The sequence below is a fragment of the Moschus berezovskii genome, chromosome 15 (genome assembly GCF_049115385.1).
Source record: "Moschus berezovskii isolate FMDL1 chromosome 15, NW_MosBer_1.0, whole genome shotgun sequence".
Lineage (NCBI taxonomy): Eukaryota > Metazoa > Chordata > Mammalia > Artiodactyla > Moschidae > Moschus > Moschus berezovskii.
In genome coordinates, this window is record NC_142474.1 from 45,061,866 (window position 1) to 45,087,691 (window position 25,826).

The 25,826-nt window shown below is 42.1% G+C and overlaps 1 protein-coding gene across 5 annotated transcripts; it reads right to left on the reverse strand.

The window, feature by feature from the left end:
* Positions 1-1,529: 1,529 nt before the first annotated feature.
* Positions 1,530-21,708, reverse strand: NAA20 (N-alpha-acetyltransferase 20, NatB catalytic subunit). 5 transcript variants are annotated; one of them, XM_055430626.2, is made up of 8 exons: positions 20,842-21,212; positions 18,263-18,390; positions 17,861-17,935; positions 16,208-16,232; positions 6,782-6,872; positions 6,012-6,147; positions 2,528-2,673; positions 1,530-2,058 (listed from the first exon to the last, which is right to left on the reverse strand). In XM_055430626.2, exons 1-8 carry the CDS (start codon positions 20,872-20,874, stop codon positions 1,973-1,975), a joined length of 720 nt encoding a protein of 239 aa, XP_055286601.1. In that variant the 5' UTR covers positions 20,875-21,212; the 3' UTR covers positions 1,530-1,972. The 5 variants fall into 5 exon arrangements, with proteins under 5 accessions (XP_055286601.1, XP_055286607.1, XP_055286628.1 ...); XM_055430632.2 differs by lacking the exons at positions 18,263-18,390; positions 20,842-21,212 and adding an exon at positions 21,576-21,695; XM_055430653.2 differs by lacking the exon at positions 2,528-2,673 and having other exon boundaries at positions 20,842-21,548.
* Between the last annotated feature and the right edge of the window lie 4,118 nt (positions 21,709-25,826).

The following is a 25,826-nucleotide window of genomic DNA, read 5'->3' on the forward strand; positions in this document are numbered from 1 at the left end:
AATTTCAATTATACCATAATCAGTTGCCCAAACTGGCTGAGTTCTGCAGTGGCTTGTTTAAAGAACAGTAATTCAGGAGCTGTGAAGGACAGTGTCCCATGCTCCAGTGAGTGTGGGAAACCCTAGGTTAAGCCTTGCTGACAAGTCTCTCTATACTTAGGCTTCTCAGGGTTCTTGACACGTTCCTGTATGTTATGAATCCTCAGTAGCAAGGCCTGGCTGTGTTTCCCAAAATACAGTGAACAAGGAAACCATTTCTACCAAGAGCACCAGTAAACACTGCCTAGCATGCTGCAGCAGAGACTGTCCACCCATAAAACTCGACTCACTCAACCTGGCCTCGATTCAGAATGAAAAACACCTGCAGTAACTTACATGACACAAAGCAACGCAAGAGGATGGTGTATTTGCTGGCTGATACATTGCTTATATTCTCAAGCAAAAAAGCATTTGCCTTAGTTAACCAATCTGAGAAATTGTTTCCTTTAATCTAGCCCGTATTCTCAAGCCTATTTTTTTGTTGTTCACTGCCAAGGTTATTTGACTGGAAGCATATCTGTGTTTCTTCACCTGTAAAGGGCAATTAGCAAATTTACTTGGGCAAATTATTTACTTGGGCAAAATATTACTACATTTTCAAGTATGTCAGTCACCCAAGGGAGTAAAAGCTAGTTGTTACGGTGTTAAATTCTATCTTGAAAATTGGAGCCTTTGAGAGCAGAAAGAAATAGGACCAGCAGGTAAAAGCAACCTGTTCTCCACCTCACTGCTTCGGTCACCAGACGCATTGGCTGCTGAGTTCTGAGGTCTGTCTGAGCAGGGGATTCAGAGGAGCGCCATGTTCTGAACTGGCTAAGTTGCACAGGGCCACTGGTGAGATGAAAACGGGCCAGATGCTACTGTAAGTGATGAATCATAATCATGTTTGTGTTGCCTATGTGTGAAAGGAAAACAAACCAGCCAAGTTCTTGTGTAAACTCCTACCGCTGTTTGCAGGCACATACCGTGCCTGTGTAAAAGGCATGAAAGAAAAAGTTACTCTGTTGTATCACTCCTCTCTCACCTCCACCAAAATAAGTCCTTTCAAAAGTAAAGGGTTTTAACAATTATTTGTGATTCTTTTTCATTATCTTTAGCTACTTCTTTTATTCACTGGTATTACAAGTGATGAAAACTATACATGAAAATAAGTGGTTAGCCTGTGAGCTAATCGTTTGGCTTTTTTTTTTTTTTTTAAAGAAATTAGGTTCTGTTCTCCCTTTATTATCTTTTTGTATTTTGAAAGGCAGGAATACAGTATTATGAAACTAGACAGAGGAGAGACTGGCAGTATGGAAACAAGTATCTGGGAAGAACTTAGTCTGCAATAAGCAGGAAGCTTAAGTGTGCCGGGCAGGGGCTGTTCGTGTAAGCATTTAACCAATGCTTTGTATGTAAATGAAAAATGTGACAAACAAACCCTAAGTGATGACCTTTCTCAATCCTACTAACTTTAGGTTTACAAATGACCATCAAACTTCCAGAAAACATTCAGAGTCAACAGTGCATTTTATTATACATCTTAGATTTATACATTTCATATATGCTTTTAAAGCTTAAGTTCAATACAAAATAAAAACTGTATATGCAGCAGTGGTTCTCAGGCACAGAATTTAGGGGGAGACTGGAGCAATCATTTTCTCTAGCACACTGTAAATAGTGTGCTATGAGCCATGACAGTGGAATGTTTCCTTCTTACCTAGCTGCCGTTTTTGGTTGGATTTTATTACAGTGAACAGCTTTAGAAGGTTCATGATATTGCTAACAGGAAACAAGAAGACTTAAAATAAGTTGATAACCTGTATTTTCTTCAAGTCTTTAAGAGCTAAATGATCCCCTTTTCTCCTAACAGAGCTCCAAGGTCATCTAATGAAAATAATATTGTCCATAATTCTATCTGGAGCATCATCAGCCTAAGAACCACTGCTCATGGTTATTCAATGTCCTCTGGCCTCACGGGATGAGGTAATGGTATGATGGACTTCTTCTCAGTGTCCCTGGATAGTGCTTTCCTCATATCTGTTAAGAAGCAAAGTACCCAAATGTCAGAGTATGATTTTATATCAGATTTAAAGTGTACAGGTGTTTTAAAAAACACCAAAGCCATAAGCGGTTTTGTCCCCTACTCTCCCACTTTTACCAGACTCTTAAGAGAAATGTATTTGTAAGTGAGACTCCCAGGCAGGAGTACACAAAACACTAACCGAACCCTAGCTGGGATTCAGCTCTTCCTACAAATGTTCTTTTGACAAAGTCTTAGTAACATGTCTATAACAGCAAAACAACAATTGATGGTAATTTAACCATTGGTTAGTTAATATAAGTTAGTCAGTGGTAGGTTCATGAAGGTAGCTTACAGGAGATTTAAATACTATAGATCAAATTTAAATATGGTTTTTTTAAGTGTACTGAAAGAGCCGAGTATTTTGGTGTATAGGATGCATGTAAACGTCCCTTCCTCCGGGACGCTGCCCCAGCGGGGACTCACCATAAGCGTCCTCATCGGGCTCCCCATTGCTCGCCGAATAGTACTCTATGACTGTCCTATACACGCTGTAGCCCAGCTGCTTGTACATGTTGACAGCAACTTGGTTAGACACTCTTACAAAGAGATCAACAAAAAATCCACCCTTTCTGCAATTAAAAAAAAAATCAGAATGGGAGAAGTCCTAGAAAACAATACAGGTATGAGTAGTTCCTCTCTTCATTTACATAGGTCATCCTTGCTGTCTCCTGATTGTACAAACTTCAGGGAGGTCTTGCACAGCTTTTGTTAGATTTTTCCTAAAGGCTTAGTGGACTGATGCCAATGCAGATCTCACCCTCTTCTAAATGTTACTGTTTGTATAGAAATGCAGCTGAATTTAGACTCACTTTATATCCAACAAACTAGATTCTTAGTTTTTTATGTGTACACTTTTATCTGTCCAAATAACAGACATACCTCAGTCCTCATACCTTTTTTTTTTTAATTGCTTCACTGTATGGTCAAGGATTTCCAATAATTACTAAGAGAAGCTGGCTTTAGGCATCCTGTCCCAGAAAGCATTCCATGCATCACCTCTAATATTTACTACAGGTTTTCACTAAATACTTTTTGCAGGTTAAAGTTTTCCCTTTCTATATCCTAGATTGCTTAAATCAAGAGTGAATACTGTATTTTATCAAAGTATTTTCTACATTTACTGAGATAAAAAAATGGTCTTCAGTCTTAATTGCTAGACTACATTCTTAGGTCCATTTGCTAAGTTTTTCTAGGACTTCTGCATCTGTAATGAGATGTTCTTTCTCATATCGCTTGTCAGGTTTTTGTTAAGATTATCTTAGCCTTAAAAAGTAAGTCCCTTTTTGTGTGTAAGATTGAACTTAGTCATTTAGTCATTTTCAAGCTAATCTTTTTTTTTAACAATTTTGAAGGGACAACCCTTAAATATTTAGAAACATATTTTAATGTTTTGCCTATGTTATCTTCAAGAAGTTTTATGGAGTATGGTGACGTTTATACAATGAAAACATGAAACCCACTAAACTATATTTTAAAAGGATGATCGTTACAGAATACATCAATTAAATGTGCAACAGAGACCTCAGGTGGCCTTGTGAATCCTTTCTGGTGGCCCAGAAAAAGTTCGTTGACTCCTGTTTTATACAATTAAATCGATTTCTGATTGTTCTCATTAGGAATAGGCCTGTTCATACCTCTAATTATGATGATCTATTTCCTCCTATAGTTTAGTGAGTTGTTGCATTTTTACTTTAAGTTTGCCACTGGGTATTAACTTTTGATTGACTCTTACCAATATGCAGTGACCGTTTTTTATTCTAGTAATAACTATAATGTGACTCAATTACACCCTTAATTGCTTTTCAGTTTTTATTTGCTTTAGAATTTTCATAATTTAAAAAGTGAAGTGAGCGTAAGTCACTCAGTCGAGTCTGACTCTTTGCGACCCCATGGACTATAGTCCATGGAATTCTCCAAGCGATCTATCCAACCCAGGGATCGAACCCAGGTCTCCCACATTGCAGGCAGATTCTTTACCAGCTGAGCCACCAGGGAAGCCCAATTTAGAAAATTTCTTTACTTTTAATCTTTCTGTATCTTTACGTGTATTTCCTGTAACTAGAGTACAGCTCTGACAGTATCATTTCTTTAATCTTACTGTTCTAAGAACACTAAATGTGAGGTTCACCCTATTGGTAAATTGTAAATGTAGTAACTTCCCATTCCCTCTCCCCACACCCCGCTACCACCATTTCACTCGTTACGAATCTAACTACCTTAGGTCTCTGAGTGGCCTATTTCACTTGGCATAATATCTTTGTCTTTAAACTGGAGTTACTGGTTCTTAACATTCACTGTTGTACTTACCTAGTTATACTGGGATTCATGACTACCACCTCATCTCATGCTTTTTGTTTTGCCACTTTAGTTTTTATTTTGATTTTTATTAGTCAATTTTTTCTTGGAAATATAGTTTCTGTTTTTGGGTTTTCCTTGTGGCTCAGCTGGTAAAGAATCTGCCCGCAATGCGGGAGACCTGGGTTCGATCCCTGGATTGGAAAGATCCCCTGAAGAAGGGAAAGGCTACCCACTCCAGTATTCTGGCCAGGAGAATTCCATGGACTGTATAGTCTATGGGTCGCAAAGAGTCGGACACGACTGAGCGACTTTCACTTTCACTTTTGGTGTACATTATTTAATACATACATGTATATATGTATGTGTATACGTATAGGTACACACACTCCCTGTACAAATACAGGTCATTTAAATCTTAGTAACTACTGTAATGAAGGTTTAGAATGGGAAGGGAAAGGAGAGTAGTAGCTTTCTACTTTAGTCTGTCCTGTAAATTTTAGGTGTAAGGTCATGGCTGTTAGAACACATGTCCAAACTCCCTGTCCACTATAATAATAATGTCAGATAACTGACATGCATGCCATTAATTCTTGTGTGTAAACTACAATCTTCCTAAAAATTTTCTCCTCTTCCCTGTTCAGTCTAGGAGAGCCTGATTCTGCAGAACCACCTGCATTCTTGTTTTATGTTGATTTTCATGTGGTCCTGGGGCTTTTTAATGACAGGAATTTAAAAATTCTTAAGGACTAGACTTTTACAGCTTAAGAATGAGCTCAAGTCCCCTCTTGCCCTCGACTTGCCTCAAGTTGACTTTTGAGGACATGGATACTTCTGTAAAACGCTCCACTTTAATGGATTTAATAAAAGTAACACAAGTGTCTGATATATAAAACAGGTCTTTAACATCTTGGGGAAACACAGGCAAGCCTTATATGTTGAACATGGGCAAACTACTGGCTTTGAATAGTTCACAAATACACATCACATTATATTCCTTTTGATGACACAATGTCTTTATGAAGCCAGGCTTTTAGCAATTCCTGTCATTATAAAGCCCCAGGACCACATGAAAATCAATGTGAAATAAGAGTGTAGGTGGTTCTGCAGAATCAGATTCCAAGGTTTGAGAAGCCATGCGATGCCCACCAGGCACATCTCATTAGGAGATAACCACAGTGATTAACAATGAAATGAAAATATTTGTTTTACTGCTTAAAACTATAAACTTTTCTTTAGCCTAGGACACTATGAAAAAAATTACTAAGATGCAAAGGGCAATGTTAACAAAGAATTGGGGAATATCTGCCAGTGGCAAGAACAGTAAGAGAGACCTTGAGGGGTAGATTCTGATTCCACCAATTACCCAGCTCAAGAGTCTACAGGACATCATTCACTCTGCTTTAATTTTCCGCAGTGGCAAAACAGGGACAATAATACTACTATGAATATGTGACAGAACTGTTGTAAGGATTATTAGAGGCTGAACATAAAATTCCTATCAAACTGCATCATGACAACATTCAACCTGAAGGAAACAACTGATAAACATTCATCAAGAGAAAAACCAAATGGTTAGAGTTCAAGAATTATTTGAAAAACAGGCTCCTACCTTTCTGAAATTTCCTCTAATAACTCCATAAGTTTAGCAGCCAAACCAAGGCGCCGAAACTCCGGGGCAACAGACAAAGCTGTGACGTGCCCATGCCATTCTTCCCTTGCCACTGAGCCTTCTGCTTTGCCCATGACTGCCAATGAAAGACCATATCCAGTAACTAAACATGGCAACTTACACGTGGAGAAGTACTGTGTGCTACACTTTTATCATAAAGAAAACGACCAAGCTCTGATTTTTAAGTAACACTTAAAGCTGTGGTCCCCAACTTCTGGGGACCTGATGATCTGAGGTGGAGCTGACGTAATAATAATAGAAATAAACTGCACAATAAATGTTATGTGCTTGAATTGTCCAAAAACCACCCTCATCCCCACCGGAAAATTGATCTTCCATGAAAACAGTCCCTGATGCCAGAAAGTTTGGGGACTGCTGCTTATAGCTATCTAGCTAATTGTTATTGTTATTAGTGCTCTTATTTGATATGTATTTTTTAAACAACCTACATTTCGTGTGGGTATGTAGGCAACAGACAATCCACAGCTCAAACTTGTACCAGTAACATGACCAGTTCTGTTTGGGTCACTGCTGTATCCCCTGGGCCTAGCACAGTACCTAAGACAGAGGGATCAGTAAGCTGTCAAAGAGTTGAAAATAAAATTACAGGCATCATGATTATATTTCCAGTTCTGTGCTCAATCTAAGAGTTAAAAACTATTTTTATCTTAACTGCTTACCCAGAAAAGTACTAGTAGTGTTACACTTACTATAACCCATTAACTCTCCTCCAGGGGCCTCTGCGACGATGAAGTACTCGGGCCAGTGGGCGAGGTACTGTAGGTAAAAAGGAATCCCATACTAGAGACTCGTTAAGGAGGATGCAAAGTAAGGACAGAGTTCTTCACAAAACGTGTTTTGAAGTTTCCTTTAAAAAGCATATTGTTCCTTTACCCCTAGCCGTATGTATGATTTCTGCAATCAATTCATTACATGAAATGTTTAGGTTAGCACTAAGTTTTAAGAAAACTGCCTGAATATGTAACCTCAGACATGAATGGAGACATACCATCCAGAGTGGAGAACCAGGACCCCCAAATTCCACAGCAGGGGGTCTCCCTGCTGCTCGTACTGTGTCTAGACCCCCCTCCCCCGCACAGCACTTCCCCACCACCTGACATTCCTGTCTACTGGCCCCTTACAGGGAGTGTCGCTTGCCCTCTCCCTGGTGCTGGGCACACAGTGCAACCTCAGTATGTTTACTTCTCCCTTTCTGCACTAGGAAATGAATGACTAGCGCCTTCATTAGCTTCAGGCAAGGGACAGTGAAAATAACTTTACTTCCAAAGGCTACTTAACAAACCCAGTTTGTCCAGTCCACTGATTCAAATTCTGCATTTCCAGTAATACAAAAAATAAAAGCTTGATGTTAAAGTGAATGCCTGAGTACTTTGCTCATTACTTAGCTCTTCAGCCCTGCTGTCCTGCTGAGTTGTACTCCTTTCTATACTTCTCAGTATTAGCTTGGAGGTGCAGTTCTATAAGGGGACACCATCAACCTTTTTTTTAACTTTCTGGAAAATCTTTTTGTAAAATTCTTCAAACTCTGCTGAAGGATAGCCTTTATTCTGTCTCTTAAAACATAACTTGGAACATTAACATGGAAGCACAAGTCTTTCTGCCATCCAGCCACTGACACCATAACCATCTCTTCTCTGGCTACTGAAGGAGCCCCAGGCACTAACTTATGGACCATGAATCCCTGGCAGGTACCTCACCCGGTTTATGGGACTTTTGCCAAAAACTTTACGTATAACGGGAAGCATACCCTATAGGCTGATTCACACTGTAATACTTTGCCTAATATACAGTGAAAATTTTTCTGTCATTCAAAATTCTTCTAAATCCTTTCACTTTTTTAAACAGGGGTCTTTAAGAGGTCATAATCTTTTCAATACAAATTGAGGTTTTTTTGTTTTTGCTTTTTTCACTTAACTTTGTTTGTGATATTCAGCCCTGTCACCTGTTATAGTTGATTTTTACTGCTGTTAGTATTCTACTGTGACAAACTGTAACTCAGTGACAAACATTTCCTATAAAGAGCCAGATTGTAAATATTCAAGGCTGTGTGACCCATATGGTCTCTGTTGCAACTACTGTGAAAGCCACAATAAATCCTAAAGGAACTTCCCTGTGTTCCTTTAGGCCACAAATAGGATCAAGAAAAGTATGAATGGGAAAGCTCACGGGTACAGGCAAAAGAGATAAAGGCAGGAAATCCTTCAGACAGAGACACAGTATCAAAACCAACATACATGAGAAGAGTATGGGATGCAATTGAAAATGCATCAGAAATTGAGACCAGCAACTTAAAACGATCCTGTATGTATATAGACAGACTGCTGTATCAAAACCTCGTGGAAACCACAAACCAAAAATCTACAGTAAAGACAAAAAAAGCAATCCAAACACAACGCTAAACAGAGACATCAAACCACAAAAGAACAAAAAAGGAAGGGAAGAAAATACCTACAAAAACAAACCCAAAACAAGAAAATGGCAGAAAGAATATGTGTCAATAATTACCTTAAATGTAAATGGATTAAATGCTCAAAAGACACAGACTTGCTTAATGGCTACAAAACAAAACCCATGTATATGCCATCCCCAAGAGACCCACTTCCAATCTAGGGACACACAGAGACTGAAAGTGAAGAGACAGAAAAAGGTATTATACGCAAATGAAAAATCAAAGCTAGAGTAGCATTACTTGTATCAGACAAATGGACTTTAAAGACTATTACAAGAGACATAATGATCAAAGGATCAATCCAAAAAGACATATACATGCACCCAACATAGGAGCACCTCACTATATCCCGCAAGTGATAAAAGAAGTCAACAAAACACAATGATAGTGGGTGACTTTAACAAGCCACTTTCATCAATGGACAGAGACAAAACCAATGAGGAAACAGAGGCCTGAAATGACACATTATACCAGATGGATTTAACTGATATTTATAGAACATTCCATCCCAAAGCAGAATACACCTTCTTCTCAAGTGCACATGGAACAGTCTCCAGGATAGATCACATACTGGGCCACAAATCAAACCTTGGTAAATTTAAGAAAGTTGAAATCGAGCATCTTTTCTGACCACAACACTATGAAATAAGAAATCAAATACAGAAAAAATAAAAAATACAAACACATGGAGGCTGGAAAATATTTACCAAACAACCAATGGATCATTAAAGAAATCAAAGAGGAAATCAAATACCTAGAGACAAATGACTGTAAGAACATGACAGTCCAAAACCTATGCTGCTGCTGCTGCTAAGTCACTTCAGTCGTTTCCAACTCTGTGCAACACCGCAGACGGCAGCCCACCAGGCTCCCCCGTCCCTGGGATTCTCCAGGCAAGAACACTGGAGTGGGTTGCCATTTCCTTCTCCAATGCGTAAAAGTGAAAAGTGAAAGTGAAGTCACTCAGTCGTTTCCGACTCTCAGCGACCCCATGGATGGCAGCCTACCAGGTTCCTCTGTTCCTGGGATTTTCCAGGCAAGAGTACTAGAGTGGGGTGCCACTGCCTCAAAACCTATGGAACGTATCAAAAGCAGTTTTAAAAGAGAAGTTTATAGCAATATAGTCTTACCTCAGAAAACAAGAAAAATCTCAAATAAACAATCTAAACAAGTAAACAATCAAATAAAGCAACTGGAAAAAGAAAAACAAAACCTCAAAGTTAGCAGAAGGAAAGAAATCATAAAGATCAGAAATGAAAAGATCAATGAAACTAAAAGCTAGTTATTTGAGATAATAAAATAGATAAACCTTTAGCCCAAACTCATCAAGAAAAAAGAAAGCTCAAATAAATTAGAAATGAAAAAGAAGTTACAACTGACACCACAGAAATACAAAGGATCATAAAAACTACTACAAACAACTATATGCTAATAAAATGGGACAAATTCTTAGAAAGATACACTCTTTCAAGACTGAAGAAATTGAAAGCATGAACAGACCAATCACAAGTACTTAAATTGAAACAGTGATTTAAAAACATCCAACAAACAAAAGTCCAGGACCAAATGGCGTCACAGGTGAATTCTATCAAACATCTAAAGAAGAGTTAACACCTATCCATCTGAAACTTTCCCAAAAATTGCAGAAAAAGGAACACTTCCAAGCTCATTCTATGAGGCCACTACCACCCTGATATCAAAATCAAAGATACCACAAAAAAAAATAATTACAGGCCAACATCCCTGATGAACATAGACACAAAAATCGTCAACAAAATACTAGTAAACCAAACTCAACAATACATTAAAAAGATCATACACCATGATCAAGTGGATTTATCCCAGGGATGCAAAGATTCTTTAATAGTTTCAAATCAATCAATGTGATACAGCACATTAACAAACTGAAGAAAAACCATAGGATCATCTCAATAGAAGCAGAAAAAGCTTTTCACGAAATCTGACACCAATTTATGATAAAAACTGCCCAGAAAGTTGGCATACAGGAACTTAACCTAAACCTAATAAAGGCCATACAGGATAAACCCACAGCTAACATCATTCTCAATGGTGAAAAACCAAAAGCATTCCCTCTGAGATCAGGAACAAAGCAAGAATGTCCACTATCACCCCTTTTATTTGACATAGTTTTGGAAGTCCTAGCCACAGCAGAGAAGAAAAAGAAAGAAAAGGAATCCAAACTGAAAAACAAGTAAAACTGTCACTACAGATGACATACTACACACAGAAAATCCTGAAGATGCTACCAGAAAACTACTAGAGATCATCAGTGATTCTGGTTAAAAATGCAGGATACAAAATACACAGAAATCTCTTACATTCCATATACTAATGATGAAAGACCAGAAAGAGAAATTACCATTCACATCAAAAAGAAAAAAAAAAAAAAACACCTGGGTATAAGCCTACATAGGGGACAAAAGACCTGGACTCTGAAAACTATAAGATGCTGATGAAAGAAATCAATGACAGATGGAAAGATACACCAAGCTCTTGGATTGGAAGAATCAATATTGTCAAAATGACTATACTACCCAAGGCAATCAGGTTCAGTTGCAACCCCTATCAAATTAGCAATGGCATTTTTCACAAAACAAGATTTTTTTTTTAAAATTTGTATGTAAACCTCAAAGACCCAAAGCAATCCTAAGAATAAACAGAGCTGGAGGAATCAGGCCCCCTGACTTCAGACTATACTACAAAGCCGCAGTCATCAAAACAGCATGGTACTGGCGTGTGTACACACACACACACACACACACACACCACCCCACCCCCATGGAGAAAAGACAGTCTCTTCCATAAGTGGTGCTGGGGAAACTGGACAGCTACATGTAAAGAATGAAATCAGAACATTTTCTAACACTATACACAAAAATAAACTCAAAATGTATCAAAGACCTAAATGTAAGATAAGATATTATAAAGCTCTTAGAAGAAAACACAGGTAAAATGGTTTTTTTACATAATCATGTCAGTATCCTTTAGAGTAATCAAAATAAATGTGACCTAATTAAACTTAAAAGTTTTTGCACAGCAAAGGAAACCATAAAAAAAAAGAAGACAACCCACAGAATGGGGGTAAACTATCTGCAAATGAAGTGACTAAGGTGGTTAATTTCCAAAAATACAAACAGCTCATGCAACTTTGTATCAAAGAAACAACCCAACCAAAAAATGGGCAGATATAAATAGAATTTCTCCAAAGACGGCATACAGATGGCTAAAAAGCACATGAAAAGATGCTCAATATCCCTAATTATCAGAGAAAAGCAAATCAAAACTACAATGAGGTATCACCTCACAGTGGTCAGAATGGCCATCTTCAAAAAGTATATACAACAATAAAACGCTGGAGAGGGTGTGGAGAAAAGGGACCCTTCCTAAGGAATATAAATTGGTAGGGAGAACAGTACTGAGGTTCCTTAAAAAACTAAAAATATAACTACCATATGATCAAGCAGTCCCACTCCTCTGTATGTATCAGGAGAAAACTGTAACTCCAAAAGATACATGCTTCCCAATGTTCACTGCAGCACTGTTTATAATAGCCAAGATATGGAAGCAACCTAAATGTCCATTGACAGATGAATGGATAAAGAAGATGTAGTAAACAACACATAAAATGGAGTCTTACTCAGCCATAAAAAATGAAATAATGCCATTTGCAGCAACCTGGAAAACCCCATGGACGGAGGAACCTGGTGGGCTATGGTCCATGGGGCCGCAAGTCAGACACGACTGAGCGACTTCTCTTTCACTTTTCACTTTCATTGGAAGTCAGACACAACTGAGCGACTTTGCTTTCACTTTTCACTTTCACACATTGGAGAAGGAAATGGCAACCCACTCCAGTGTTCTTGCCTGGAGAATCCAGGAACGGGGGAGCCTGCTGGGCTGCCGTCTATGGGGTCGGACACGACTGAAGCGACTTAGCAGCAGCAGCAACCTGGATGGACCCAGAGATTATCATACTAAGTGAAATAAGATAAAGACAAGTAAATTAAAAGACACTTACTCCTTGGAAGGAAAGTTATGACCAACCTTGATAATATATTAAAAAGCAGAGACATTACTTTGCCAACAAAGGTCCGTCTAGTCAAGGCTATGGTTTTTCCCGTGGTCATGTACAGATGTGAGAGTTGGACTGTGAAGAAAGCTGATCGCCGAAGAATTGATGCTTTTGAACTGTGGTGCTGGAGAAGACTCTTGAGAGTCCCTTGTACCGCAAGGAGATCTAACCAGTCCATTCTAAGGGAGATAGATCCTGGGTGTTCATTGGAAGGACTGATGCTAAAGCTGAAACTGCAATACTTTGGCCACCTCATGCGACGAGTTGACTCACTGGAAAAGATTCTGATGCTGGGAAAGGTTGGGGGCAGGAGGAGAAGGGGACGACAGAGAATGAGATGGCTGGATGGCATCACCGACTCTGTGGACATGAGTTTGAGTGAACTCTGGGAGTTGGTGATGGACAGGGAGGCCTGGCGTGCTGTGATTCATGGGGTCGCGGAGAGTCGGACAGGACTGAGCGACTGAACTGAACTGATCATATGCTATCACTTTTATGTGGAATCTAATTTAAAAACTGATACAAAGAAACTTACTTATAAAACAGACTTACAGATATCAAAAACAAGCTTATGGTTACGAAAGGGAAAACATGGGGTGAGAGGATAAATCAGGAGTCAGGGATTATCATACACACTGCTGCTGCTGCTGCTGCTAAGTCACTTCAGTCGTGTCCGACTCTGTGTGACCCCATAGACGGAAGCCCACCAGGCTCCCCCGTCCCTGGGATTCTCCAGGCAAGAACACTGGAGTGGGTTGCCATTTCCTTCTCCAATGTGTGAAAGTGGAAAGTGAAAAGTGAAAGTGAAGTCGCTCAGTCGTGTCCGACCCTTAGCGACCCCACGGACTGCAGCCTACCAGGCTCCTCCATCCATGCGATTTCTAGGCAACAGTACTGGAGTGGCTTGCCATTGCCTTCTCCGATCATACACACTACTCTATATAAAATGTGTGTGTGTGTAAATAACCAATGGGGACCTACTGTATAGTACATGGACTTCAACTCAATATTCTGTGATAACCTATACAGAAGAATCTGATAAAAGAATGGTTTTGTATATATAACTAATCACTCTGCTGTACACCTAAAACTAACACAATGTTGTATATCAATTATACTTGCATTTTTTAAAAGGTCATAAAACAAGGATTGTTATTAATATATATTATAGATACTCACTGTCAGATTTAGATATTTAAAAAACCTGCTTCCATTTTACTACGATGTTCTTTAAGTAGATAGACATGTTTTAAATATTCAATTATTCTCTTGTGCTGAACTGACCTAAAGGTTCAGAAAATTGTAACAAGAATTTTATTTTTTTACTTCAAAGTTTTAATAAAGTTTTTACTACAAAAAGAAAGTACACACATGCACACCCCCCCCCACACACACATACTCTTGACTTCTACTATCGGTGTACACAAGCCACTGATGTTTCAAAACTTGATCTCGGTTCCAACATTGGTGAACGCTCTTATTCTTAACAGGTTGTTCTTTTTTCTAGACTGGTATCATACTATCAATTGTAAATGATGACAGTTTTGTTTCTACCTTTCTCATCCTTATACTTCTTCCTTCCTTCTCGAAGTTTGGTCAGTTCCTCCAAAACTATGTTAAAGGGTAGTAGTGACAGTAGGCATTCCTATCTTATGCCCAATCTTGAAGGGACTGTATCTTAATTTCTCACTCAAGTATATAATGCTTGCTGAAAAATATAAAACTTTTACCAAATTAATAAAAGTCCTTCTAGTTCTAGCTTGTTATACATTCTTACCATAAAAAAGCACTACACTGTAAGTCAGCTATATTTCAACTAAAAAAAAAAAAGAACTGTGAAAGTCAAGGACTAGAGCACAATGTGTAAATTATTCCCCAATAAAGCGTTATTTACAAAAACAGGCCCATGCATATTAGCGTGCCCACCCGACATAAATGCCTCTATTGTTATTTTCAGGTTCCAGGAAATTGAATTACCAGGTATTCATGAGTAAAGTACCTTCAAAAGACTAGCTTTTGAACATTCTCATAAACTGCTCTGTCACTAGCAATTTATGAGAACACTCCCCTCACCTCACCTCACCTCCATCAGCCTTGAGCTTCATCACTGCTTGAAATCCTTGTTTGATAGATAAAACATGGTACATCATTTTGATTTTAATTATCATGTCTTTTAATTGGTGAGACTGAACTCTTGAAATTTTCATAGCCTCCTATATGCCCTCTTGGTTAAATGATCAATTAATACTACCCTCTTACCCCACAGTGGACATGGCACATAACCCAGAAATCCAACTCTGTGTTTCAGGCTGTTGAGAATGTAGGAGTTATCTGTTCAGGTCAGAGGACCCTAACTTCACACATCCTTGCCCATGTTTCTACTGGGGACCATGACTGCTGCTGCTGCTAAGTCACTTCAGTCGTGTCCGACCCTGTGTGACCCCTTAGACGGAAGCCCACCAGGCTCCTCCGTCCCTGGGATTCTCCAGGCAAGAACACTGGAGTGGGTTGCCATTTCCTTCTCCAATGTGAAAGTGAAAAGTGAAAGTGAAGTCGCTCAGTCGTGTCCGACCCTTAGCGACCCCACGGACTGCAGCCTACCAGGCTCCTCCATCCATGGGATTTTCTAGGCAAGAGTACTGGAGTGGCTTGCCATGACAGATACTGCTAATTGTTACCTAAAATCATTTTTTTCCTCTTTAGCAACCAGCCTGAATGTAAACCCCAGGCTCATCCCAGACTGTTCTAGATAGGTGTATCTTGAGGCAGATGCTGGTCTACAGGGCAGAGGGCTACGTCACACCTCCCAGCGGTCCCCTTGGCTTCCGCTCTGCTGATCAACACTCCTGCCAGGAATGCGGATGAGATGTTGTAGACTCTGGAAGCCAGGGTCCCCCGGATGAGAGTGGTCCCAGGGCAGAGCCTGGTGTCTAGGATGTCATGGATTTGCCGGGCACTGATCATCCTCTTGAGGCTTTGTTCTTATCAGACAGAAACAGCCCCTCCTGCGGAGCAGGCAATGGTAACCCACTCCAGTACTCTTGCCTGGAAAATCCCATGGATGGAGGAGCCTGGTAGGCTGCCGTCCATGGGGTCGCTAGGAGTTGGACATGACTGAGCAACTTTACTTTCACTTTTCACTTTCATGCACTGGAGAAGGAAATGGCAACCCACTCCAGTATTCTTGCCTGGAGAATACCAGCGATGGGGGAGCCTGGTGGACTGCTGTCTATGGGGTCGCACAGAGTTAGACATGACTGAAGCGACTTGGCAGCAGCAGCAGCTGAAGTCACAGCTTTCTGCTGCTCACAGCTATGCTTACTACTGAGGGGCAGGGAGCGTAGGGGATTGTACTGTTCTTAATTTATGAGGTCATTATATTAGCAGCTTGTCAGCAGATGTAAGATAACTCTTGTTCCCAGTTTTTAGTTTCTTTTATTCTTAATTGCCTTCAATGTTGTTTATGATGTTTCCTGACCTCCAGGTCTTAAACATTTTCAGTATTCAAGTCTATTTTTTTCCTTTTCTCCTTACTCTTAGAAGTCTTTATTCAAACTTTTTAAAAAAGGATACAGTTTCTGTAAGTGGATCCAAGTTACTAAAAGAAACAAGAGAAATGTCAACAGTAAGCAGTGTTTACAAAATCAGCTTAAATAGGCCAATTACAACTAAAAATAACATGCACAGAGAAAACAGAACATGTTAAATTCACAACTTTAAAACCAACTTTTAACTAAGAAAGATGGTTTAACCTACCTAATGACCATATTAAGCCATCATTACAGTCACTATAGACACCCGTACATTTTCATTTAACTGCTTCTTTACAAATTACTTTACAGTTAATACATCATCAAAACATTCCATCTTCTTTTTTTTTGGTCACACCTCACCGTAGCTTGTAGAATGTTAGTTCTGCAACCCAGGATTGAACCCATGCCCTAATGCACTGGGAGCACTAGGTCAACTACTGGATCACCAGGGAATTCCCTACAATTTTCCATTTTCTAACTAACAGTAAACTGTTAAGTGGAACTGGTGACCAACCAGGGGTGTCAATTACAGACAGGGCTACACCAGCCTTGCAGCATGTGCCAAGGGCCATCCCTGCCTTATCCCACCCGCTAAACGTGGGCTCTCTCACTCCTGGGGCTTCTGCTCCCCACTGCCCCCATTCTCATACTTTTAATTTTGCTCTCAGAGGAATATTCCTTACCTGGCTCTGGAGCTGCTGAGCACCTGCCTCACCAGCATGTCTGACCACAACACTCCCAAATCAGCATTTCCACACCTGCCTCCCTCCATAGAGAGCTCTGCCCCTCAGTTTCCTATTCAGTCAGTGGAAGCACAATCCTTGCGGACCCCAGAACAGCACCCTCAACTCCTCTCACACATGCAGTCAAGCTCCTCCTCGGGACCTTTAGCAATAGCAACAGTCACAGTGCATTTCTGGAGACCAGCAAATCTTAGCACCCCTTTCCCCTTTACACTCAAAGACTACTGACGACCCCAAGACTTAAATCTACTGATATCTAAAAGTGTAAGATATTTGTTCATTTAAAAAAAATCAGTTAAATATTAATGTGAATGATTTTTTTTAAAACCAAAAGTCACTATTTTCAAACACAAAATAAAATTTAGTGACAAGAATGTCATTATTTGAACAATTTTACATATCTTTTTAATGTCTGGCTTAATAGAAAACAGCTGATTTCTCATTTCTGCGTCGGCTATGCTTTCCGTTAGATGATCACACATCTGGAAGACTCCACTTGTACACTAGCGAGAGACTGAGAGTTAAGAAAAAAAAGCAATAAAAGACAAGAACTGGACTTCCCTGGTGGTCCAGTGGTTCAGACTCTGTGCTGATAATGCAGGGGGCCAGGATTCAATCCCTGGTTGGGGAATTAAGATCCCACATGCTGCGTGCCATGGCCAAAAGGTTTTTAAAAAACAGAAAACCTTAGTTTTATCAGGAAAATGGCTCTGACCCTGCAGAACGCCCCCTCCCAAGCAATCTTGAGGCACCCCTGTCCACACCTAGAGAATCACTGCTCTAAGCTAGTATAGTACTCACTCTCTGCCCTTCTCAAGACTACTTTATACTCTCTCCTGTCTCCTCAATGCTCCCTCTTCCAGCTCAGCTGCTTCTGATTTCAGGAAGAAAACACAACTGTAATAAGCAGCTTTACCAAGGTTCCAGCATCCACCCCACCTGCTCTCTACCTGCTGCCTTGGACCCAGGCCTGGAGTGCAGGTGAGCAGGTCCCACCACCTCTCAGGACCCAGCAGTCTGCTCCCCTGAAAGAAACGGACAAACACGCTGCACACTAGGCCATAAGAACACGTGACACAGTCCACAGCTCCGTCCCCCAACATGCTGTCTTCTCTCAGCCTCCAGACCCAGCAGCAGGGTTTCCTCCTGCTTCACTGGGCCACTGTGTCTCCTTTACTACGTGATGCCCTGGGAGCCACCCTGGAGCCCTTTTTCCTGTCCGCACTCATCAATGAAGTTACCGAGCCACCGGGTTTAACACCATCCATGCAGTGTTGACCCCCAAGTTTCTATTTCTAGCCCAGACCTAAAGTTGAGACTCCCATGTCCAGATGCCGGGCTGACTTCTCTACCTGGGGGTCTGAGCACCCTCTGCAGAGAAGCCCATGTCCAGCGCTGGCCTCTCCAAGGTCGTGTTCTCACACTCCCACTTGCTGCTTGAGCCACGCTGGCGGCCGCCTCCACCTTCCCCACTTCGTGTCTGAAACAGGAACCAGTGCCCACACTACCCATGCCCCCAAAGCCTACACAATCCCCCACCCCCATCTTCCTGCAGTGACTCCGTCCCTGAAACACCTCACCAAAGCCGAATCCACATGTACTTCCTGTTTCCCTTTCCTGCTCTCATTTTTCCTTGTTTACTGAGCACGAAGTTCTATCTTACTTTCCCCTCTAAAATGTAAATTCTGGGAATTCCCCGGCAGTCCAATGCAACGGTTACGTACAACTGCAGTGAGTTCGGTTTTCAATGACTTTGGTTTTCACTACCGAGGGTCCGAGTTCAATCCCTGGACTTGGGGAACCAAGAACTGACAAGCTGTGTGGTGTGGCCAATTTAAACAAATAAACTGTAAATTCCATAAAGATAACATTTTTGTCTTGTTCACTGCTGTCTCTCCAGCACTGGCAGGCATAAAACATCTTTCCAAGGATAAACATTTGCTGTCAATGGCGATGTTTCCACATCCGTCGTTTCTTTCAGTTACTACTGAAACACCCTACCCCAGTGATTCTGCGTGCTCTTGACAGAAGCGCCCTAATCAACGTGAGAAACAGAAGGAAGTGAGGAGGCAGAGGAGTCCCCCACTGGCATAGACTGAAGAGGCCCTAACAAATTAGATGACTCTGAACTCAAATTGATGCTTAGTCGCTAAAGTGAGAGTGCAGTTGCTCAGTCATGTCCGACTGTTTGCGACCCCATGGACCGTAGTCTATCAGGCTCCTCCATTCATGGTGTTTTCTAGGCAAGAGTACTGGAGAGGGTTGCCATTTCCTTCTCCGGAGATGTTCCCAGTTTCCAGCCCAGGGATCAAACCCAGGTCTCTCGAATTGCAGGCAGACGCTTTACCGTCTGAGCTACCAGGGAAATTAATACATTTGAAATGAGGGGGCCTACATGTCCTACATGAGTAGTGGGACAGTAACCATGGAAATCAGTCCTCTCTCCCTCCCCGTCCTACAAACAAAAACGTCCGCAGTAGTTGTTGATCCCCAGGATAAAACCAAAATGTAAAGAAAAGGTCTAGAACCTCTGGTGAGTGAGTGAGTGAAAGTCGCTCAGTAGTGTCCGACTTTTTGCTAAGTTTAGTCGCTAAGGCATGTTCAACTCTTTGTGACCCCATGGACTGTAACCCTCCAGTCTCCTCTATCCATGGGATTCTCCAGGCAAGAGTACTGGAGTGGTTGCCATTTCCTTCTCCAGGGAATCTTCCAGGCCCAGGGATCGAACTGGCATCTCCTGCATTGACAGGAGGACTTCTCACCACTGAGCCACCAGACAAGTCCTCATAATTAACCTTTAATTAATGGTAATTTTGAATATATACCTTTTTTGTTATACAAAGGCATGGTGACTTACACAATGTGGAGATTAAACAAATATGTGTTGATTTTCTCTGCCTGTTAACATGACAGGATGATGTTTTGTTGCACATAAACGGTCACACTTATTTTCCTTCTGTTCTATTCATTTTCATATAAAAGTGTTGGCCCTTCCTCAGTCTTCAGTTAAAACTGACTTTCTAGGGCAGCTTTGCCTCATCCATTCTTGAAATGTCAAAGCACACTGTCACTTCCTGGGTCTGTGCTTCTGAAACCAAAGCCTTCATCAAGTTATTGTCTCTGGGCCATTGCCAAGGCCTGCTAAATGGCTCAACTGCTGGGTACACCCTCTCCAGTCACCCCGAGACACACGGCCCTGCGGCGGACAGCTTAGGGGTCCTGGGTGGCCAGGAATGAGCATTTGCAAAAGCAGTGCTCAGTGACTACTCTCAAGAACCACCAGACTGGGGCCAGTCTCCTTAAGGAGTCTCCTTGCTCTGCCCACTCCCACGCAGGGCTCTTCCACCTGGGCCATTCCTCTGAGCTCTCAGTTCCTTAGCTGACTCTCGCCAAAAAATAGGTATGAGAAAGGTAACTACTTCACAGAGGTGTGAGGAGTAAAGGGGTTACTCCGATCTTCCCTGTAGCTCAGATGGTAAAGAGTTTGCCTACAATGCAAGAGAGAGGGGCTCGATCTCTGGGTCGGGAAGACCCCCTGGAGGAGGGATAGGTTACCACTCCAGTATTCTTGCCTGGAGAATCCCATGGACAGAGGAGTCCGACTGGCCACAGTTCATGGTGTCGCCGAGAGTCGGACACGACTAAGCTGCTGCTGCTACTACTACTACTATAGCTACTAAGGAGTTACTCCGGGGCCAGGCACAGCAAGACTGAACGCAGTCGCCTCAGTTACTCTGCTCCGACTGAGAGAGGCCCCCAGAAACCACCTCCGCCCCCAACAATGGGGCACAAGTCCAGTCTCACCAGTTGCTCTGATCGCGGAGTTACAGAAACCGGCTCCTACGGTCACTCCTCGCCCGAGTGTCGACCACCCCCCAGGGCAACGGCGTCCTCCTCCAGCACCTCCTTCCTCAACACTTTCAACACTTACCCATCTGCTGAGACTCAGTCCCTCTGTGAACATTTCTAGCGAACTCTTCTCAGGTTCTTTCCATCCTTCTGACACTTGAACCTGAACTACCTGGTCCTTTAAGTTTTCAAATAATTGCCTCGGGATCTTTAAAAGTGGGTCTGGGATTGGTGAGGTCGGTGGATAAGATGGGCTGAAATGTGATGAAGCCAAAGGAGTGAAATGGTAAAAAGTGGGAGTCCAACTGGTAGCCTACAGGTGTTCACGGTAAAACTCTATCAAGCTTTTAAGCGCTCAGAATTTTTCATGATAAAACTTAGGAAAAATAAAAAAAAGAAACCTGCAAGTCACAGAACTTGACTTCAGTCGGACGAAGGACCGGGCACCCCGAGGACCGCCCCCCGACCCCCCACCCCCATCCCGCAGCAACAAGTGATACCCGCACCGGGACGCGGAGCAACAGTAACGAGGCGCGCAAAGGCGCGGCGCCGGGCGGCGGCCAGAGTCACCCCGCGCGGATACAAGGTAACCGCGCCGCCGCCGCGCCCCGGCTGCCGCGCAGGGGCGGGGGAGACGCCGGCAGGAAGCGGAGGGGAGCGCGGCCCGGCGTCCCCCCAGGCCCTGAGAGGCGCCCGCACTGCGGGCGCGGCTGCGCAGACACGGCCACCCGGCCAAGGTCACCGGTGCCGTCCGGACGTCCCGCGCGGCCCCGGGGACGCGCCGGCCGCCGCCTGGCCCGAGCGGGCCTCACTCACATGTTGTTGAAGCGAAACAGGTCGTCGCACGTAAAGGCCCGGAGCGTGGTCATCGCGTCGCCGCGGCCGCGGGAACCGACTAGCGGAACCACCGCACTCGCCCCCCCGGAAGTCGTCCGGCGCGGATGCCCTGGGGCGGGGCGGGGGGGAGGGGCGGTGCAGATAACTACTTCCGGGCCACGAGTTGCTCGGCAACGGCAGTCGCGACTTTGCGCCCTCTGGAGGCCGCAGCCGGGAACGCCGTAAAGTCTGGGGTTTTCTGAGGATCTTCACTGTGAGCCCCAGAGAAGGAAACAAGAGGCTGCCAGGGGTTAGGAACCCAAGGCAGAAAAGCAGGGTTCAGGATCACTTTGTGCCCCTTGGCATGTGAGGAAGGAAGCCGAAAAGGATGGAAGAACTCGTGGTCCAGAGCGGCCTGTCCCAGTGATGCCAGCCGTGCATGCGACTGAGAATTTTCTAACATATTTCACAACATAAGAGAAAGGTGGAATTAACGGCATTATTATTTTACCCAGCATATAAACAATAGTTTCACATGTAATCAATTTTAAAAAATTATAATAGAATGTTTTAATTTTTTTTTTAATGACACTAAGCCTTAGAAATCCAGTGTGTATTCTATATTCGCAGCATATTTCAACTCAGGACCTAAATTGTCATAGGCAATTCTTGTCCTGTATTTAGATTTCATAAAATGTATGATTAAAAATTGGATTGATACACCCAAACTGTTCCGACCATGCTACCTTTTCAAGTAGCCTTTTTTTTTTTTTTTCCAATTCTGATATCTTTTATTTCTTTTTCTTGTCCAGTTGCTCTATCTAAAGAAAATTGTGATTCTCAGACAAACATAAAATACACACATAAAAAAAATTTTAACTCATTCATTATGAAAGAATCACTAAGATGTTACCATGGGTTAAAAGAAGAATTTAAACAGCAGAAGGCAATCAGGAAAGCTGAAATGTGTTTATAAATAGATGTCTATTTACTGTATCTCCTGGCCATGTACCATGCATGTGTGTTTCTGTGGACAGGAATCCTTTTTATCACTGTCCATTTTCTGCACCTTACAGAGTTAACCTGGATGCATGTTTTTTTGTGTGTAATTTCCAAATGAACTGAATTAAAACTAAATATTCAGTTCAGTTCAGTCACTCAGTCGTGTCCGACTCTCTGCGACCCCATGAAGCACAGCACGCCAGGCCTCCCTGTCCATCACCAACTCCCGGAGTTCACTCAAACTCATGTCCATCGAGTCGGTGATGCCATCCAGCCATCTCATTCTCTGTCGTCCCCTTCTCCTCCCGCCCCCAACCTTTCCCAGCATCAGAGTCTTTTCCAGTAAGTCAACTCGTCACATGAGGTGGCCAAAGTATTGCAGTTTCAGCTTTCGCATCAGTCCTTCCAATGAACACCCAGGATTGATCTCCTCTAGAATGGACTGGTTGGATCTCCTTGCAGTACAAGGGACTCTCAAGAGTCTTCTCCAGCACCACAGTTCAAAAGCATCAATTCTTTGGCAATCAGCCTTCTTCATAGTCCAACTCTCACATCCATACATGACCACGGGAAAAACCATAGCCTTGACTAGACGGGCCTTGGTTGGCAAAGTAATGTCTCTGCTTTTTAATATACTATCTAGGTTGGTCATAACTTTCCTTCCAAGGAGTAAGCGTCTTTTAATTTCATGGCTGCAATCAGCATCTGCATTGATTTTGGAGCCCAAAAAAATAAAGTCTGACACTGTTTCCACTGTTTTTCCATCTATTTCCCATGAAGTGATGGGACCAGATGCCATGATCTTTGTTTTCTGAATGTTGAGCTTCAAGCCAACCTTTTCACTCTCCTCTTTCACTTTCATCAAGAGGCTTTTGAGTTCCTCTTCACTTTCTGCCATAAGGGTGGTGTCATCTGCATATCTGAGGTTATTGATATTTCTCCCAACAATCTTGATTCCAGCTTGTGCTTCTTCCAGCCCAGCGTTCCTCATGATGTACTCTGCATAGAATTTAAATAAGCAGGGTGACAATATACAACCTTGACGTACTCCTTTTCCTATTTGGAACCAGTCTGTTGTTCCATGTCCAGTTCTGACTGTTGCTTCCTGACCTGCATACAGGTTTCTCAAGAGGCAGGTCAGGTGGTCTGGTATTCCCATCTCTTTCAGAATTTTCCAGTTTATTGTGATTCACACAGTCAAAGGCTTTGGCATAGTCAATGAAGCAGAAATAGATGGTTTTCTGGAACTCTCTCGCTTTCTCCATGATCCAACGGATGTTGGCAATTTGATCTCTGGTGCCTCTGCCTTTTCTAAAACCTGCTTGAACATCTGGGAGTTCACGGTTCACATATTGCTGAAGCCTGGCTTGGAGAATTTTGAGCATGACTTTACTAGCGTGTGAGATGAGTGCAATTGTGCAGTAGTTTGAGCATTCTTTGGCATTCCCTTTCTTTGGGATTGGAATGAAGACTGATCTTTTCCAGTCCTGTGGCCATTGCTGAGTTTTCCAAATTTGCTGGCATATTGAGTGCAGCACTTTCACAGCATCCTCTTTCAAGATTTGAAATAGCTCAACTGGAATTCCATCACCTCCACTAGCTTTGTTCGTAGTGATGCTTTCTAAGGCCCACTTGACTTCACATTCCAAGATGTCTGGCTCTAGGTCATTGATCACGTTATCATGACTATCTTGGTCGTGAACATCTTTTTTGTACAGTTCTTCTGTGTATTCTTGCCACCTCTTCTTAATATCTTCTGCTTCTGTTAGGTCCATACCATTTCTGTCCTTTATCGAGCCCATCTTTGCATGAAATGTTCCCTTGGAATCTCTAATTTTCTTGAAGAGATCTCTTGTTTACTGAGCACCAAAGAAATAAGAGTACCCAAAGATCTCCTTTACACTTAAAATATATATTATATTACATCATATACGGGAAGATCCCTTGGAGGAGGAAATGGCAACCCACTCTAGTATTCTTGCTTGGAAAATTCCGTAAACAGAGAAGCCTGGCAGGCTACAGTCCACGGGGTTGCAAAGAGTTGTAATGGCTGAAGCAACTTAGCACACACACACATCATATATAGTAAATATGTTTTCAACATCTTAATGAAAATCATTGAAAAGTATTTTTTATTATAAGCTTCCATTTAGGGCACTACTGTCTCTTTGTAATGAAAGATATAATGATCTTTGTCATGCTCTTTGCCCCTTCTACCCTAGTCTCCTGATTATGTTGCTTGTAATGTTGTTCCTTTTCCGAACTTTCATATATACAGCTGTGTTACATCTATGCATCTCTCAGCTGCTTGATTTCTTCGGTCTGTAACTGAGTGGATATCATGCTCACTGCCACTTTTTGTCACAATTTCCTCATTCCATTCTTCATTTTGATTCACTTATGGCTTGGCTGGCTTTCATTATAGTATTTCCTTTTCCTTCTTTGCTTTGTTTTCCAGGGGCCCCATGGGGCTGGTCCTCTGTTTCCAGACCTCCTTAGTCTGTGAGATGCCTGATTAGAATATTGGCTGGATATTCATGGATTCCTGTGTTCTCTCCCTGCCAAGAACTTTGTAAACATCATTATTCCGTTGTTTTCCGGTGTTGAAAGTTTCTGGGGGAAAAGAGTAAGGCCAGCAGGATTTCTGTTTTCCCTTTTGCGGGTGACTTAGTTTTTGTACTGGAGTGGGATTAGTCAGGACACTTCCAGAAAGAAAACATTCTTAAAAGTGCATAAATTTTAAACCAACTTAAATATTTGACAATTTCAGCAGTTTAACACACACACACACACACACAAAACAGTAGTCAAAAGTTGAATCACTCCCACATAACCGGAGACAGCCTCTCTGGAAAAGTTTGGTAATTTCTTTAAAAACTATTGAGTTGGCCAAAAAGTTTGTTTGGGTTCTCCTTTAAAATGTTATGAAAAACCCAAAAGGACTTTTCAGTCAACCCAGTAAATATGCAATTACTATTTAGCCCAGCAGTTACACTCCTGGGCATTTATCCCAGAGAAGTGAAAATGTATGTATACACAAAAACCTGTACACAAATACTTAGTTCAGTTCAGTTCAGTCACTCAGTTGTGTCTGACTCTTTGCGATCCCATGGACTGCAGCACGCCAGGCTTCCCTGTCCATCACCATCTCCTGGAGCTTACTCAACCTCATGTCCATTGAGTCAGTGATGTCATCCAAGCATCTCAGCCTCTGTTGTCCCCTTCTCCTCCTGCCTTCAATCTTTCCCA

Excerpts from the sequence above, each read along its gene's own strand:
- NAA20 (XM_055430626.2), bottom strand. The coding sequence starts at position 20,874 with ATGTTCACAGAGGGACTGAGTCTCAGCAGATGG. Across the intron at positions 6,873-16,207 it reads TGGATCCACTTACAGAAACT|TATGGGATTCCTTTTTACCT; the intron begins GTATCCTTTTTT and ends ACGAGTCTCTAG. Across the intron at positions 6,148-6,781 it reads AGGAGAGTTAATGGGTTATA|TCATGGGCAAAGCAGAAGGC; the intron begins GTAAGTGTAACA and ends TTTCATTGGCAG.